Source organism: Spermophilus citellus (genome assembly GCF_964194105.1).
Source record: "Spermophilus citellus genome assembly, chromosome: 2".
In the NCBI taxonomy this organism is placed as follows: domain Eukaryota; kingdom Metazoa; phylum Chordata; class Mammalia; order Rodentia; family Sciuridae; genus Spermophilus; species Spermophilus citellus.
In genome coordinates, this window is record NC_138183.1 from 191,960,559 (window position 1) to 191,979,824 (window position 19,266).

At 35.4% G+C, this 19,266-nt stretch overlaps 1 protein-coding gene across 3 annotated transcripts in view; it reads right to left on the reverse strand.

Annotated features, from left to right (window-relative positions):
• Positions 1 to 19,266, reverse strand: part of UVRAG (UV radiation resistance associated) — a 320,231-nt gene that overhangs the window by 165,207 nt on the left and 135,758 nt on the right. For all 3 annotated transcript variants that reach the window (XR_014017941.1, XM_081260421.1, XM_081260422.1), the window contains exon 7: positions 6,536 to 6,641. Coding sequence is in view for 2 of the 3 variants with exons in the window: in XM_081260421.1 (XP_081116547.1) it covers positions 6,536 to 6,641 (106 nt within the window). In the remaining variant the exon portion in view is untranslated. The remainder of the gene's footprint in view (positions 1 to 6,535; positions 6,642 to 19,266) is intronic.

Here is a 19,266-nt window from a genome sequence, read left to right on the forward strand (position 1 = left end):
AGAAAGCAATCATGAAATTCATATGGAAAAATAAAAGACCCAGAATAGCAAAAACAATGCTAAGCAGGAAGTGTGAATCAGGTGGTATAGCGATACCAGACTTCAAACTATACTACAGAGCAATAGTAACAAAAACAGCATGGTATTGGTACCAAAACAGGCGGGTGGACCAATGGTACAGAATAGAGGACACAGAAACCAACCCACAAAACTACAACTTTCTTATATTTGATAAAGGGGCTAAAAGCATGCAATGGAGGAAGGATAGCATCTTCAACAAATGGTGCTGGGAAAACTGGAAATCCATATGCAACAAGAAACTGAATCCCTTTCTCTCACCATGCACAAAAGTTAACTCAAAATGGATCAAGGAGCTTGATATCAAACCAGAGACAAGGCATCTGATAGAAGAAAAAGTTGGCTACGACCTACACACTGTGGGGTCGGGCTCCAAATTCCTCAATAGGACACCCATAGCACAAGAATTAATATCTAGAATCAACAAATGGGACTTGCTCAAACTAAAAAGTTTTTTCTCAGCAAAAGAAACAATAAGAGAGGTAAATAGGGAGCCAACATCATGGGAACAAATTTTTACTCCTCACACTTCAGATAGAGCCCTAATATCCAGAGTATACAAAGAACTCAAAAAATTAGACAATAAGATAACAAATAACCCAATCAACAAATGGGCCAAGGACCTAAACAGACACTTCTCAGAGGAGGACATACAATCAATCAACAAGTACATGAAAAATTGCTCACCATCTCTAGCAGTCAGAGAAATGCAAATCAAAACCACCCTAAGATATCATCTCACTCCAGTAAGATTGGCAGCCATTAAGAAGTCAAACAACAACAAGTGCTGGCGAGGATGTGGGGAAAAGGGTACACTTGTACATTGTTGGTGGGACTGCAAATTGGTGCAGCCAATTTGGAAAGCAGTATGGAGATTTCTTGGAAAGCTGTGAATGGAACCACCATTTGACCCAGCTATTCCCCTTCTCGGTCTATTCCCTAAAGACCTAATAAGAGCATGCTACAGGGACACTGCTACATCGATGTTCATAGCAGCACAATTCACAATAGCAAGACTGTGGAAGCAACCTAGATGCCCTTCAATAGACGAATGGATAAAAAAAAATGTGGCATTTATACACAGTGGAGTATTACTCTGCATTAAAAAATGACAAAATTATAGAATTTGGAGGGAAATGGATGGCATTAGAGCAGATTATGCTAAGTGAAGCTAGCCAATCCCTAAAAAACAAATGCCAAATGTCCTCTTTGATATAAGGAGAGTAACTAAGAACAGAGTAGGGAAGAAGAGCATGAGAAAATGACTAATATTAAACAGGGATGAGAGGTGGGAGGGACAGGGAGAGAGAAGGGAAATTGCTTGGAAATGGAAGGAGACCCTCAGGGTTATACAAAATTATATACAAGAGGAAGTGAGGGGAAAGGGAAAAATAATACAAGGGGGAGAAATGCATTATAGTAGAGGGGGGTAGAGAGAGAAGAGTGGAGTGGAGGGGAGGGGAGGGGAGGGGAGGGGGGATAGCAGAGGATAGGAAAGGCAGCAGAATACAACAGACACTAGTATGGCAATATGTAAATCAGTGGAAGTGTAACTGATGTGACTCTGCCATCTGTATACGGGGTAAAAATGGGAGTTCATAACCCACTTGAATCAAAGTGTGAAATATGATATATCAAGAACTATGTAATGTTTTGAACAACCAAAAAAAAAATTTAAAAAAAAATTCTTATCAAAATCCCAGCAGCTTTTTTAGCAGAAGCTGACAAACTAATTCTAAAATTCACTTGGAAATATAAGGAACCAAAAAAAAAAACAGTGATTGGAATGGGTTGTGGCTCAGTGGTAGAGTACTTGCCTAGCATGTGTGAGGCACTGGGTTCCATCCTGGCACCACATAAAAAATAAAATAAAATAAGGGTATTGTATCCACCTACAACTAAAACAACAACAACAACAACAAAGCAAGGGAATTTTTAAAAAGAACAAAGTTGGAGGAGTGATTGGAATGGGTTGTGGCTCAAGCGGTAGCGTGCTCGCCTGGCATGCGTGCGGCCCGGGTTCGATCCTCAGCACCACATACCAACAAAGATGTTGTGTCCGCCGAGAACTAAAAAATAAATATTAAAAATTCTCTCTCTCTCTCTCTCTCTCTCTCTCTCTCTCTCTCTCCCCCTCTCCCCTCTCGCTCTCTCTTTAAAAAAAAAAAATACTAGCAAACCACAAATAAGAATCCATAGTTAACAATTATACATTGATGTTAATACCTTAGTTTTGACTACATATCATAGTTAAATAAGCTGTTAATATTAGGTGGGCTAGGAATGTAGCTTGTAACTTGCCTAGCATACCTAGAGTCCTGGGTTTCATCTGAAGTACTGCAAACAACAATGAAAAAGAACATGAGGGAAAAACAATATAAAAGAAATATGGGAACTGTCAAAATTATCTTTATAAAAAGTTTCTGGTAAATCTAAAATTTTTTGAACTATTTTTTAGTTGTTGATGGACCATTGTTTAATTTATTTATTTACATGTGGTGCTGAGGATCGAAACCAGTGTCTCACGTGCAAGACAAGCACTCTACCACTGAGCTACAGCCCCAGCCCAAGAATTTATTTTTTTTAATGGGCAAAAATACCTAAACTGATACTCTAAGAAGATATGAATAACCAAATACTATGAAAAATGGTCATTATAGAAATGTAATTTAGAAGGAAAATGAGGAAACATTACATAACCATTAGAATGACTAAAATTAAAAAGACTGACCTCCTAAATGGAACAAACAAATCCCTGAAAGACACAAACTTACCAAGGCACTTAAGAAGTAGATCGTTTATAAACCCATAACTCTCAAAGAAGGTGAATTTCTAGTTCAATACCTTGACACAAATAAACCTCCAGACTTAGCTAGTTGCAATGGCAAAATCCTATCAAACACTGAAGAAATAATTCCAATTCTATACCTTCTTACAGAAAATAGGAGGAAAAATTTTCCAGTAAGTTAGGCCAACACTACTCTGACAACAACACTAGACAAGAAGATTACAAGAAAGCAAAGCAGATCAATCTTCATCAATATATATACAAAGTTCTTCAAAGTGTTTTTAAAAAAATGAAACCCAGTATTGTTCATGAATAGAACAATTTATCAAATGCAAAAGGCCTTTCCCCAGGAAGGCAAATTTGGGTTAACATTCAAAAATCAACCAATGTACTTCACCATAATATCAGAAGAAAATAGAAGAAGCACACAGTTTTGTCCAGAAGGGTTATCTGATGAAATCTAAAACACGTAAGTAAAAATGTAAGACAATGGTAGAAATTTTATAATTAATATAGTTAAGTGTGAAAAAATGTTGGGCGTTGATTAATATGACAAGATAATTAAATCTTTGAAAATCATCAGGTACAAACAATTTCTCATAACAGATTTAATTACTTAAAAGGAATTAAGAAATGGTCTTAAGTAGTATAGAGAAAGAGGAACAAAGGAAGGGAAGAGACGAAGGAAAGTGGAAGTACTGAAGGTTGAAATGGAGCAAAATATATTTCATGCATGTATGAATATGTTAAAAAGAACACCACTATTATATATAATGCACTAATAAAAACATTAAAAACTGCTATTATAAAGTAATCCAATTTATTTCAGATGAATAATTTACTTGAGACAAGGAAAAGGTAGGTGGAAGAGGAGAACAAGAAGATGATAATGGCATTGTGCTAGATTTCTTCTTAAATTCAATGAGTAATTTCCTGATTACCCACTATGTGTCACTTTTTTAAAAAAAGGTATTTATTTATTTGTACTAATTAGTTACATAGGAAAAACAAAAAATGGACAGTAGAATGCATTTTGACACATCATACATAAATGTGGTAAATGAATGGAACTGAAGATATCATGTTAAGCAAAATAAGTCAATCCCAAAAAACCAAAGGCCGAATGTTTTCTCTGATATGAGGATACTAATTCATAATTGGGGGGTGGGGCAATTGCCAGAGAAGAATAGAGGTATTTGGACTACGTAGAGGGGAATGAAAGGAGGGGAGGGAGTACAGTACCCCTGTCTAGGAAGGACCTTAGAATGAATCAGATATTATTACCCTGTGTGTCACTTTCTAAATAATGGAAATATAGTAATGTGTGAGAAAGAGAGAAATCCTTCCTTTCACAGAATTTAGAGAGACGGAAAAAAAATAAATAAAATACATATCATATTAAAAGTTATTATGGTTTAGATTTTAAATGTCCCCTAAATGAGATGAAGGCTTGGTTACCTACATGTGATACCACTGGGAGGTGGTGGAACTTTTAGGAGGTGGGTCTCAATGGAAGGAAATTACATCATTGGGGGTATACCTTTAAAGGGGATACTGAAATCCCAGCCCCTTCCACACTCTCTCTTTGCTTCCTGGCTGCCATGAAGTGACAGCTCTGCACTCTCCGCCATGATGTTCTGCCTTGCCATGAAACCAGAGTGAATGGGGCTGACCATGGACTGAAACCTGTGAAACTGTTGGGTCAATATAAATCTTTCTTCCTTTACCTCCAGTATTCTGTCACTGTGACAGAGAGCTGATTAACACAAGTGTCAATAAATACTATGGAAAAAAATTTAAGCAGGAAAGGAGACACATGTACTGGGGCAAGATTTTCAATGGTGTTATTAGAAAACTAGATGATTTCTGGGTTCACTTTCAGTTCAAACATCCAATGACTTTCTTCTACATTGACTAGGCAGCATGAAAACACACAGTGAACCTCTGAACCTGACCTCTTTAAACTCATACATTCTATCCCCTTACTCTTGTGTGTCAACACTTATATTTTAGAAAAACAGGATTAAACATACGTTTTTCCATACTGAGACAAAGCGTATGTTGTCACTTAATAAAACAAGTAATTTCCCAATCTTGCCTTGGGAGAGGAAAATAAGAAAAATAAAACCTAGTGATTTCTCCCCAGACAAAAGTTCTAAAAATGCAGCATTTTTGTACTCAACACAGAGGATTAAAACTAGTTATTTTTTCCTCCCCCTCCAATATATTTATGGTCTGGAATTTGGACCTTTACTGGCACTAAGTTACAACAAAAGGTGGTTTAACAATGTCTCTGGATTGGAAGATTTTTCATAAACAAGAAAAGTCACATGAATAAAAGAATTACTACTATAATTATTTTAGCAAACATATTTTTGTGGCTGATATGTGCCAAGTACAGAACTATTTTACATATTAGGTTGAACAATAAGAAATTGCTATTTATAGGTCAAAAACAGTAATTTTATATAGTTTGAACTAATACATTAATTTCAAATTCCATAAGACAGAAGTTTGTATATATTAAATGCATCGTTACTTTTCTATAATTCTTATATTATCATCTTGGGAAACTTTTTTTGCTTTTATTTAGGGATGTAAAGGTTCTCAGCTAAGTGGTACAAATAAATGGAAGATGCTATCTATCTGTGATAGTTCAAGCAAGCAAATACTTAATTTTATCTAAAACTTAACTTGAAGATTTGAACTTTAAGTATCATGATCATGTGGCTTCATTTTATAAAAAGCTCAATTTATTAATCATGCCTACTATTCTGCTTATAAAGATTCTTCATTCCAAAAATGAGTTTTTGACCAAATCATACTGCATGCAGGTACACACATATAACATAACAAATCACACTATTATGTATATTTACAACATACAATAAAAATTATTAAAATAAATTTAAAAATTGATGATTTTTTCTCCAGAAGGAAGAATATAAAACAATCCAAAATTATACTAATTTCTTCAATCTGTTAATTAATATTAGGATTTCCATTTCTTTAGAAATGTTTCACTAAACTGGTCATGGTGGTGCATGCCTATAATCCCAGCATCTTGGGAGGCCGAGGCTGAGGATCCGAGTTCAAAGCCAGCTTCAGCAATTTAAGCAAGGCACTTAGCAACTCAGGGAGCTCCTGTCTCTAAATAAAATAACAAAAAAGCGCCCCTGGGTTGAATCCCAGTACAAAACAAAACAGAGATGCTTCACTAAACAGTATTTCTCAAAAAGAAAATACTGTACACAAACTAGCCTACTATGCTCAATCCAAATAAATTTCAAATTCATCTGTTAAAAGCAGTTTAGTCTCTAAAGTTTATTTTTTTTCCTCTGGCAGCTATTTTTTATTCAGTATACAGTTCATGTTTACAGGTCAGATTTATGAAACATTCATAAAATAGTCTGTTCTTTTCTAAAATTGTATGTCATCTAAAATTCCATCTAACAGAATAAGGCAGGTACTTTGTACAGTATTAGCAGTTAGGAAAATTTATTTCCAACATTTAAATGCTGACAAACACTTTTAGTGAAACAATATTTAGAAAAAAAAAATAACAAAAACTACCGATAGTTTTTTTTTAAAAAGAATTAATTCAAGAAGAATATGATAATACACTTAAGAAAACAATAAATTTAAATAAGTAAATATATAAAAACCTACCAGCTCATTGCTTGTAGATGTGAGTTTTAGTTTTTCTTCAATTTCCTTTCCAATCTTCTGAACAGTTACCTGAGTCTGCTTAATTGCACACTGGGCTCTATGAAGCCTAGAAATACAAGTTGCAGAAAAGCTTAAGTGAGTTAATTATAAACTCAACACAAAGCCATAGATATGATAATATTTCTAGGATAAATAGAATTAATAATGGACCCATAATTCACATCTATAATGAAAATATGGGGGGGGGTACAATAAATCCTAAAATAATAATGCTCTAAAACATCTTTCTGTACCTGCTTGCCTGCTTCTGATATATTAAGAGATAGAATGAAGGTCTCACAAGAAGAGCCCACAGGAATAATCCAGTCAAATCTTGTCACTCTACACATGTAGAAACTGAGGTCCAAAAAAATAAAGTGGATTGCTAAATTCTACCAACTGAGTACCACTGCTATCAAGGCTATTACTTATAGATACCCATAAGGATAAAAAGAATTCACAATCGTTCCAGTTAAGAAGCTTAAATCAGCTGGACAAGGTGATGCATGCCTGTAATTCCAGCTACTCAGGAGGCAAGGCAGGAGGATCAAAAATTCAAGGACAGCCTGAGCAACGTATCCAGACCCTGTGTCAAATAAAACAAATAAACAAAAAAGGTCTGGAAATAAAGCTCAATGGTAGAGCATTCCTGGGTTCAATTCCCAGTGCCAACCCCCAAAATAAACAAACAAACAAACAAACAAATAAATAAATAAATGTAGCTTATACTCTGAAACAGGTTTTTTTTAAAAAAATCTTATTTATTTATTTATTTATTTATTTACTTATTTATTTATTTATTTATTTTTGTGCTGGTTGAATCCAGGGGTGCTTAAGCACTGAGCCACATCCACAGCCCTTTTTAAAATATTTTATTTATAGACAGAGTCTCACTGAGTTACTTAGGGCTTTGCTAAGTTGCTGAGACTGGCTTTCAATTTGTGATCCTCCTGCCTCAGCTCCCATGTTGAAGTTGCTGGGATTACAGGCATGTGTCACTGCTCCTGGTAATAGCAACTTTATTCTTGGGACAGAAGTCCTCAAAGAACATTGAAAAAATGAAGAGCTTCTTTTCTTTTTCCTTGTAGTTTGTAGGACTTTTGCTTTTTGGTCTATCTTTAAATATGGTTTATATATTTCATAAGTCACAACTGGCATGTGGAAAATTCTTAGGAAGGTACAAAACAATGAACTAGAACAAACAAGTGAATTTAGTGAATTTCAGTAATGTCAGAGTATACAAGGTCAATATAAAAATAAATCAATTACACTTCTATGTTAGCCACAAACTATTGGGATACAAAATTTAAAACAATACCTTTACAATAACATCAAAAAATATAAAATACTTAGAAATAAAATAAACAAAAGATGTGTAAGATCTGACCCTGAAGTTATTTTTTTTGTTTTGTTTCTTTTCATTTTTTTTTATTGGTTGTTCACAACATTACAAAGCACTTGACATATCATATTTCATACATTAGATTGAAGTAGGTTATGAACTCCCAATTTTACCCCAAATGCAGATTGCAGACTCACGTTGGTTACACATCCACAATTTTACATTATGCCCTATTAGTAATTGTTGTATTCTGCTGCCTTTCCTATCCTCTATTATCCCCCCTCCCCTTCCCTCACATCTTCTCTCTCTACACCATCTACTGTAATTCATTTCTCTCCTTGTTTATTTTCCCATTCCCCTCACAACCTCTTATATATAATTTTGTATAGCAATGAGGGTCTCCCTTCATTTCCATGCAATTTCCCTTTTCTCTCTCTTTCCCTCCCATCTCATGTCTCTGTTTAAAGTTAATCTTTTCTTTCTGCTCTTCCTCCCTACTCTGTCCAGTTGCTCTCATTATAATATCAAAGAAGACATTTGGTATTTGTTTTTAAGGGATTGGCTAGCTTCACTAAGCATAATCTGCTCTAGTGCCATCCATTTCCCTGCAAATTTCATGATTTTGTCATTTTTAGTGCTGCGTAATATTCCATGGTGTATAAATGCCACATTTTTTTTATCCATTCATCTATTGAAGGGCATCTGGGTTGGTTCCACAGTCTAGCTATTGTGAATTGTGCTGCTATGAACATCGATGTGGCAGTATCCCTGTAGCATGCTCTTTTAAGGTCTTCAGGGAATAGTCCGAGAAGGGCAATAGCAGGGTCAAACGGTGGTTCCATTCCCAGCTTTCCCAGGAATCTCCAAACTGCTTTCCAAATTGGCCACACCAATTTGCAGTCCCACCAGCAATGTACAAGTGTACCCTTTTCTCCACATCCTCGCCAGCACTTGTTGTTGTTTGACTTCATAGTGGCTGCCAATCTTACTGGAGTGAGATGGTATCTTAGGGTGGTTTTGATTTGCATTTCTCTGACTGCTAGAGATGGTGAGCATTTTTTCATGTACTTGTTGATTGATTGTATATCCTCCTCTGAGAAGTGTCTGTTCAGGTCCTTGGCCCATTTGTTGATTGGGTTATTTGTTATCTTATTGTCTAATTTTTTGAGTTCTTTGTATACTCTGGATATTAGGGCTCTATCTGAAGTGTGAGGAGTAAAAATTTGTTCCCAGGATGTAGGCTCCCTATTTACCTCTCTTATTGTTTCTCTTGCTGAGAAAAAAAACTTTTTAGTTTGAGTAAGTCCCATTTGTTGATTCTTGTTATTAACTCTTATGCTATGGGTGTCCTATTAAGGAATTTGGAGCCCGACCCCACAATATGTAGATCAGAGCCAACTTTTTCTTCTATCAGACGCAGAGTCTCTGATTTGATATCAAGCTCCTTGATCCATTTTGAGTTAACTTTTGTGCATGGCGAGAGAAAGGGATTCAGTTTCATTTTGTTGCATATGGATTTCCAGTTTTCCCAACACCATTTGTTGAAGATGCTATCCTTCCTCCATTGCATGCTTTTAGCCCCTTTATCAAATATAAGATAGTTGTAACTTTGTGGATTAGTCTCTGTGTCCTCTATTCTATACCATTGGTCCACCCGCCTGTTTTGGTACCAGTACCATGCTGTTTTTGTCATTATTGCTCTGTAGTATAGTTTGAAATCTGGTATCGCTATACCGCCTGATTCACACTTCCTGCTTAGAATTGCTTTTGCTATTCTGCTGACCCTGAAGTTATAAAACACTGCTAACATATATTAAAGAAGAACTAAATAAATGGAAAAATATATCATGTATACAGACTGGAAGATTGAATATTGTTAAAATGTCAGTTTTTGTCAAGAGACCAACAGTTTCACAATCCTAATCAAAATCCCAACATGCTTTTTTTTCTGTAGAAATTAAGAAGTTGACACCATAATTTACCTAATAGAGCAAAGAATCTAGAAGTGATAAGTTAATCTTGAAATCTATCAGATTTCAAGACTTTCTATAGAGTTACATAATCAAGACAACAAGATACTGGCTTAAGGACCAAAAAAACAGATCAATGGCCAGGTGTGCCTATATACAGTCCCAGCCACTTGGGAGGCTGAGGCAGGAAGGTCACTTGAGTCCAGGACTTTAAGGCTAGTGTGAGCATCCAATCTCAAAAAAAAAATCAATTAAATCAAATAAAGAGTGTATTAATAGAGCTATACATATATGGAAAATTGGTTTTTGACAAAGGAATCAAGGCAAATCAGTAAAGTTTTTAAATAAAATCAAAAATTTTAAAATAAAGTATAGGAATATTAAAAAAAAACTTGGGAGAAAAGTAGCATCATCCTCTACCTCACAGCAAGTGAAAAATTAAGTTAAGGAAGATCATAGTAAACAAAAAAGCTAAAATCATAAAACTTCTCACAGAAAATGTAGAAGAATGTCTTGCAACCTTATGGTAGGGAAGGATTTATTAGAAGACACATTTAAAAAATACTAATCATAAAATTAAAAATGGGTAAACTGGACCTCACCAAAATTAGAAGCATCTAATTCATCTAAAGATGCCATTTAAAAATGAAGAGCTGGGGATATAACTCAGTTGGTAAAGTGCTTGCCTCACATGCACAAGTTCCTGGGTTTAATTCCCAGCACCACCCAAAAAGGCATGGTTGCACACACCTGTAATCTCAGTGACTCAGGAGGCTAAAGCAGCAGAAGAGCAGCAGTTCAAGACCAGCCTCAGCAACTTAGGGAGACCTTGTCTCAAAAAAAATAAAAAGGGCTGGAGATGTAGTTCAGTGGTAAAGAGCCCTGAATTGGAAGAAAGGAAGGAAGAAAAGAAAGGAAGTGGGGGAGGGAAAAAAGAAAGGAAAGAAAGGAGGAGGAAGGGGAGAAAGAAAAATAAAAGGCAGGCCACAGACTGGGAGAAAATATTTGGAAAACATCTATCTGACAAAGGACTGTGCTTGGACTATATAAAGAACTCTTACAAATCAATAACAAAAAGAAACAGACAAAATAGTGAAACAAACACTTCACAAAAGAAAATGTAGGTGGGCTCAGTGGCACAAGCCTATAATCCCAGCAGCTCAGGAGGTTGAGGCAGGAAGATCCAAGTTCAAAGCCAGTCTCAGCAATTTAGTGAGCTCTAAGCAACTTAATGAGACCCTTTCTCAAAATAAAAAATAAAAAGGGCTGGGTACGTGGCTCAGAGGTTAAGCGCTCCTGGGTCCAATCCCCAGTACCAAAAAGAAAAAGGAAATGTAATGGCCAACAACATAGAAAAGGTGTCTAACATCTTAGTCATCAGGGGAATACAACTTAAAACATTTCATGTGGATTAGAAAATTAAAATTAAAATGACAACACCAAATGCTGGCAAGGATGTGAAGCAACTGGAACTTTTCTGCATCTCTTGAAAGAGAGTTAGTGATACTCTTAAATAAAACATTCTGAAAAACTGTTTTATAAAGTTAAATGTACATCCAATCTATGGCCCGGCAATTCTACTCCTAGACATTTATCCAAATGAAAATATATTTATATAAGAAGATTTGCCTAGGAATGTTTGCAGAAAACAATGCAGTGTCCAGAATTCCACAGTAAAAGTCTACTCAGCAATAAAAAAAAGGAAGGTAACATGAATACACACAATATGGATGGATAAAAACTTTGTGTTGTGTTGTGGGGGAAGCCCCAGACCAAAACGCACATGGTGTATGATTCTCTTTATACAAAGGTCAAGAACAGGTAAAACCATTCTATAGTGACAAATCCAAACAGTGGGATGGGGTCTGTTAGTGATCAGAAGGAACTGAGAACTATCTGAGTTGATGGAAATGTCCTACATAAACATTAGAAGGAGTATAGCAAAACTCAGAAAATTTACATGTAAGAATTGCACATTTCACTACGTATAAATTTTACTTTGTTTTAAAAAATTGGTCATCAACCCTAACCTGAAAATAACCATGTATGTGGGAGGTTCATTTTATTAAGGATTTGATGGCACTAATATCTCTGCCAACATTATTATCTTGATGACACTGCACACTAAAAACATTCATGACTATTCTGTACTTTTGGAAATTGCTTGATAGTTATTGAGAATTTCTTAGGTCACTTAAAAAGGGCCAACTCTTATTACAGCTCCTTTGCTCATGAGATCAGTAATTCAACAACTTCCTTAAGACTCCTAAAGAATCCACGAGAAGATACTCCACCCCATAGCCTCCTGCTCTGGCTATGTATGTTTGTTTATTTGTTTTTTTTTTAATATATATATATATTTAGTTGTTGATAGACCTTTATTTACCTATTTATTTTTATGCAGTGCTGAGGATTGAACCCAATGCCTCATACATACTTGGCAAGAGCTCTACGACTGAGCTACAACCCCAGCCCTGTATGTATGTTAATCAGCACTGATGGTAATACTTTCTTACAAAGGCACCTCTAAAGAAATTTTAAAGAAAGAGAAAGGCCTTTGGGCAGTGATCCCTGCCTACACCTCCAGCCTCTGTTTTCTGATATTCTTTACCTTGCACCATCAACTCCAACAATACTACACTACTGGCAATTTTCCAAACATTTCACACCATTTCTCACTTCCACACCTGTGTATGAGCTGTTGCATCCACCTTCAAGTTCTCCATGTCCCTTAATAAGTAAATAAACTCCTAATCCATTAGGAGGCAGCTCAAGCGCAGCCTCTTCTTCAAAGGCCTTCCCTGACTATTCCAACAGGTAGAGGCACTCCTTTCTCCTGGAAATACACATCACTTCATGCATGACGTGCACAACAAGTAGTATTACAGAAATCCATTTTACAGCAACTGTTCGTTCCCCCTTTCTGTTTCTGTACTACATCTTTCTAAAGGGGGGGAAATCCCATTTTCTCATATATATTCTAAATGTTAAGCACAGAACACAGCACAAAAGAGGCACTCCGAATATATTTGCTAGCTGAACATCTAATGTCTAAATATAAAAGTACAGTCCTGAGATTTGTTATTTTTGCTTGATATAGTAGAGTTTAATTGAAATATCAATGTGAATTTTCTACTTATAACTTCAAAATATTATATCAAAACAAAAATCACACAAATTAAAGACCATTCTTTCAAGTAGAGAAATAAGAAATTTTTACTAAAAATGATAGACATTATCAACCCAGAGGAAAGATCAACAAAACAGCCTGTTACTTTAAAAGGGGGAGAGTGCTGCCTAAGACTTCACTGCTATGCAAACAACCTTGTCAAATGGTAAAGACTTTAAAAATAAAAATGATTCATGACCATAATTAATGTATGACTTCAACTATTTGGCTCTCACTGCCCCAGACGCTTTCTGATCTTACCTTAGGGGCTTAAAACACACAGACAGAGTCACATTTCCTCCAATCTTCAGTGTTATCCAAATAGACTTTCAGAGCCCCTGCTACATCAAGACAGCTAATAAGGTCCCCCTTTCAAATCCAACAGGAGAATAAAAGTTTGAAGTGTTTAGGCTTTTAAAAACAAGGTAGGACATCCCGATTCTCTTGGGATTGAGGAGGTGAAGGACTGACAAGAAAAGAAACAACTGCTTTACCTCCAAACTGGCTGGCTAGTCTGGGAGAAATGTTTCTCGATTTTGCAAACTATGAAAAGAATCTATAAAGAATTATATACCATCTAGTCATCTGAGTGACTGGTCAATACCAACACTAACTCTTCCCAGCTAAAATAAAACTCATCTTCATGAATGCTGGGGAAGAGAGATCAAGTAGCTATCTGACAGGTATTTTGGTGATAGCAAAGAGACATATCCCTATTACTTAACATGATTTGAGATAGCAATAAATTGAAACTGGGCTTAACAAAAGTTCTTTGAGGTAGATATTGTTGTGAATATAAAGATAACACTTAAAAAAGGTATTATGTCAAATAAATAATAACAAAGATTGAGACTATCCAATCAGATATTAACCATCATTTCAGTTAAGAAGATGTTAGAAGACAATTTCTGTTTAATTAATACTGATTAGATAACATCTGAATGCTTTATTCAAGTTTAAGATGAACAATGACAAACTGGAACACTTTTAGAAAGGCAGTGAGAGTGAGGTACAGTTCCCTATGGCTTGCAGATAGATAAAAAGAAAAAAATAAATGCAGTAAAGACAGGAGTCTGTTGACAAACTGATACCTGACACCTTATCATTAATGATCTTGTACACATATGAAGGAGCTAAAGTTTTTATACTGAAGCAGTAGGAAACCATTAAAAAAAAGTTTTAAGCTTTATTTGTAAAAGTTTTAAGATTTGTTACAATTGCAGTTTTAAAAGCTCTTTCTTCTTCTACTAATGGGGTGAATGGGAAATAGGGGAAAAAGACTGGAAAGGGAGGCTAGTGTGAGGTTACTGCAACAGTCCAAGCAACAAATGTCACAGCCCTAAATAAAAATAGGGGAAAATAGTTATAGAAGTGAAAAGTGAGAGACAAGAGAAATAAAGATTGATGACTGAAAACAAATTTCCAACTGATATGGACTGAATATGATTTAATTGACCCCCCCCCAAAGATTTATTTGACTGAAGGCTTGATCCTTAAGGTGACAGTATTGGGAGGTAATAGACCTTTAAGAAGTAGGGTCTAGTAAAAAGGTCTTTGGGTCATAGAGGGTGCTCTCAGAAGGTAGATTTTGTGTGGACCCTTTTTAACATCTTTTTAAGTTCTCAAAAAAGGAGTAAGTCTAGGCCCGACCCAAGCCCTCTCTGCTTCTGGTCTAAGATGTGATCCTTTCTCTCACACACACTATACCCACTGGCCATCCATCATGAAGCCTTTGCCAGAGCCTGTACAATATTGTTTGAACTTTGAACCTCCAGAATTGTATGCTAAAAAAAAATCTTTATTTCGTAAGTAGCCTGTGTCAGTGATTTCATTAGTGATGAAAAGCTAATTACTAAAGCAATAACAAGAAGACTTTACTATAGATCCTACAGACATATAAAGGGAATTAAGGGGAAATAAATAATAATTCTGTGCCAATAAGTTTATTTTAGATGAAATATTAAAATTGCTTAAAACCCACATCTTTCCAAAAGAAATAGAAAATATTAATAATCATTACCTGTTAATTAAATTAAATTTGTAATTAAAAACACACAGGGTTCAAGATGGCTTTGCTGGTAAAATACCAGTTGTAGTAAAATCTTTCAGAGAATAAGAGGGAATGCTTCAATTTGTTTTATGAGGCAAACACAACATGAAACCAAAACATGACAAGATCATTACAAGAAAGTTACAGATTAGCATCACATGTAAGGGTAATATTCATTAACAAAATGGTAACAAATCAACTCTAATAATGTCTTTAGAAGTTCATACATCTTGATCAAGTGGTTTACCTAAGCAGTGTAAGGTTGATGTAACATTTGAAAAAAATCAATGATAGAATGAAGAAGAAAATCATATGATTATCTAATAAAATGAAAAAAAAGACATTTGATAAGATTGAGTACCTATGCATGATTAAAAACAAACAAAAAAAAATCCTCAACAAACCAGGGGAAAAGAGAAACTTCCTAAATCTGATAAAGGATTTATAGAAAAATCTACAGCAACTGTTATACTTTAGGCCAGAAACAAGGCAAAAACGTTCAATTTCATAATTCTATTCAACGTTGTACTACTCAATGTCCAAACCACCACAATAAGGCAACTTAAAGAAGTCATAATGATAAGAAAGTAAGAAGCAAAAATGTTTCTTCACAGAATCATGATTGTGTAACATAGGAAAACCCAAAGAAATCTACAATCTAAAAACTAGAACTTATAAACAAACAAATTATAAGATTCCAGAATAAATAAAGATCAATTGGGTTGTTTACACAATATCAAGAAATAACTAAGTATAAGCCTAATAAAAGATGTCAACAGATCTACATACTAAAATCATATAACACAGATGAGATATTAAAGAACTAAATAAATGAAGACATAAACCACTGTATGGATCACAAGACTCAATACTGTTAATAAGTTAAGCCCCCCCTAAACTGATCAAAGCAATCCCAGTCAAAACCCCTAACATACCTTTTTCATAGAAATTGACAAGCTGATTGTAAAATTGATAACAACATACAAAAACCTAGATTAGCCAAGAAGATATTAAATACCAAGGTTAAAAATCTTACGCTACCAGATTTTATGAGCAGCAGTTATATGAAACTAAACAAATAGATCAATGAAATATAATTCAAATTGTAGAAAGAGACCCATTTCTACATAGTCATTTTTTAATTAAGAAAGCAAAAGCTTCGTCAATAAATAGCACTGAAATAATATTCACATAAGAAAAAAAAAGTGCACTTTAACCTCTACCTTACCTCATATGCAAAAATTAATTTGGGATGGAAACTACAGAGTAAGAAAATATATTCATAACCTTGGATTAGGCAAAGGTTTCTTAACTAGGATTCATCAAAAGTCATTATTGAGGAAAAAAATGAAGACACAGACTGGGGAAAAAAACACTTTGTGTATAAGTATACACACACAAAGAACCCCCACAAATCAGTAATATAATCAATCCAATGAATACAAATAGGCAAAATATTTGAAAAAACACTTCAAAAAGAAAGACATAAAAGCGACCAAAAAGCACATGAAATGGTGCTTAGTATCTTTAGACATTACAGAATTAAAATAAAAATCAAAACAATATACCACCACATACCCATTATAACAGCTAGAATTTACAAAACTGACAGTATCAAGTGATGGCAAGAAGCAGAGCAACTGGAACTTTCACACACTGCTGTAAAATTGTGTAACAACTTTTGAAAACTTTGAAGCAATACCTAATCAGTTAAGTATACATCTCTTGTCTGGACTAGCAGCTCTGCTCTTAGGTAACAAGAGAAATGAAAGCAGGTGACTACAAAAGGTATATGTAAGGTGTATGTATTAGTTTTTCACTTCTACAATGGAATACTTGATGTAGCCAGTGTATGAAGAAAATAGCTCACAGTTCTGGAGGTTCCAAGTTCCAAGATGAGGTGCCCACTGGTTCTGTTGTTGGTGAGGGCAGCAGGTAGTGCCACATAGGCAGGGATTCATATTCATATTTCAAACACTGGCTAGCCAGATATTACTACATGGGAGACTGCCTGGCAGGCTGAGGCAGGAGGATAACAAACTCAAGGTCAATCTGGGCAAGCAGTCATATCTTGAATCAGGAAGCAGAGATAGAAAGGGCCAGGATTGTTCTTCATATAACCATCTCTTTGTGAGAACTATAAAGGGGTCAAGAGCTACCTGATCCCTTCCAAGGGCAGCACCTTCAATGACCTAAGGACCTCACACTAGGCTCCACCTTTTAAAAGTTCAACCATTTCCCAATACCATCACCCTGCAGACCAAGCTCCATGGGCCTTGGGAGATACCTAAACCATATACAAACCACAGAAGTGTTTTTATTAACTTCATTCTTAATAGCCCCAAAGTGCAAACAACCTCAAATGGCTATCAGCAGGATAATGGATAAAAGAATTGTAGTAAATTCATAAAAGGAAATACCACACAGCAATAAAAAGGAATAAACTACCAATCCATACAAGAACATGGATAAATTTCAAACACTGGCTAACCAAATATTACTACACGGGAGACTGCATGGCAAGCTGAGGCAGGAGGATAACAAACTCAAGGTCAGTCTGGGCAACTGAGTGAGACCCTATCTCAAAATAAAATTTAAAAAAGGACTAGAGATGTAGCTCAGTGGTAGAGCACTTGCCTACCATGTGTGAAGCTCTGGGTTCCCAAGTACTGCAAAAAACAAACAAAAAAACCAACCAAACAACAAAAATTTTGTCTGCTGAGCAAAGGCCAGAAACTAAAAGAGTACATCATATGGCTCTAATTATAAGAAGTTCAAGAACAGGAAAAGCTAGTAAATGATGAGGCCATAAGGAAAGAAGTGTTTGAATCTGCCAGAGGTGAGAGTGAAGGTGTCAGAATGACTGGCAAAGGGAATTTTCTAGATAATGAAAGAATCCTAGGCTTTCATTTGACTGATGATGACATGAACATGTGTACTTATAAACATTCACCAAGGTGTACAGTTAGGTCTCTACATTTTATTGTACATAAATTATACTGCAAAATAAAAAGAAACAAAGATGCCATTTATTGAGATGGGGAATATAGGAGAAGCAGTTTGAGAAGTTCTTTTTTCAGTTCAAGGTGCCTGTGCAACATCCAAGAGCAGTGTGGAGGGAATATAGGAGAAGCAGTTTGAGAAGTTCTTTTTTCAGTTCAAGGTGCCTGTGCAACATCCAAGAGCAGTGTGGAAAATGAGTTGAACTAAGGATCTGGAGCTCAGGAGACAAATCTTGGCCAGAGATAAAATGTGGCAATCATTAGCACACAGATGCTATAACATTATGAAATGTTACATTTCATAACACTATTAATGCTACAAGAGTGAATGAGATCACCTCACAAGAGTGTGAGAATGAGAGAGAACAGAGCCTAGAACAGAATCCTGAGGAACATCAATATTTAAGGGATTAGAAAAAAAGAAACAGAAACTTGCAAAAAAAAAAATTGAGCCAGAACATCCGGAGAAATGAGAGGACAGCTGGGAGAGCTGATGCTATAGCAGTTAAAGAAACAGAATACTTCAAAATGACCACCAACTCAAAATCAAGTAACTCAATGCCTAGTCAGGTTTCTACCTATTTTAGTAATAAGGACATGATTTTAAAAGCCATTTCAAATCATTCACCTCTAAATCCACTGCCACCATCTTCCACAGAGCCAACAGCCTCCTAACTGGCTTTTCAGTTTCACCTCTTATCCTTCCCAATTCCCGTCTGTATGTGCTAACAAAAGTACCCCTTTCTGCTTTGCTTGGTTGCTCATTGTAACTTATCTGCCCAAATAGCCTTTGCAATGCCTGCCTATAAAGCTTTATCTCCATGTATTTGATATCAGCTATATCATTGTGTATTGGAACACATGCAACAATATTCAGGGTAAAAAAGAAGAGGAAGAAAAGAAAAACATGATATAAAGACTAAAGACTTTGCCCCAACCAGTAACACAGTCCTGTACCCCAGGACTAAAAGAGATTTTAAAAAGCTCTTATTTACATTGCAACTACAGAGGTTTCCACACATTAGGATTCAATTCTCTGAAAGACAACTAGAAATATCACAATCTACAAGCTTACAATTTAAAAGATCAGTGCTAATACAGCTATACCTAACCACTTTATCTTTCTTCATCTCTGATAAACACTAAATGTTTTAGACAC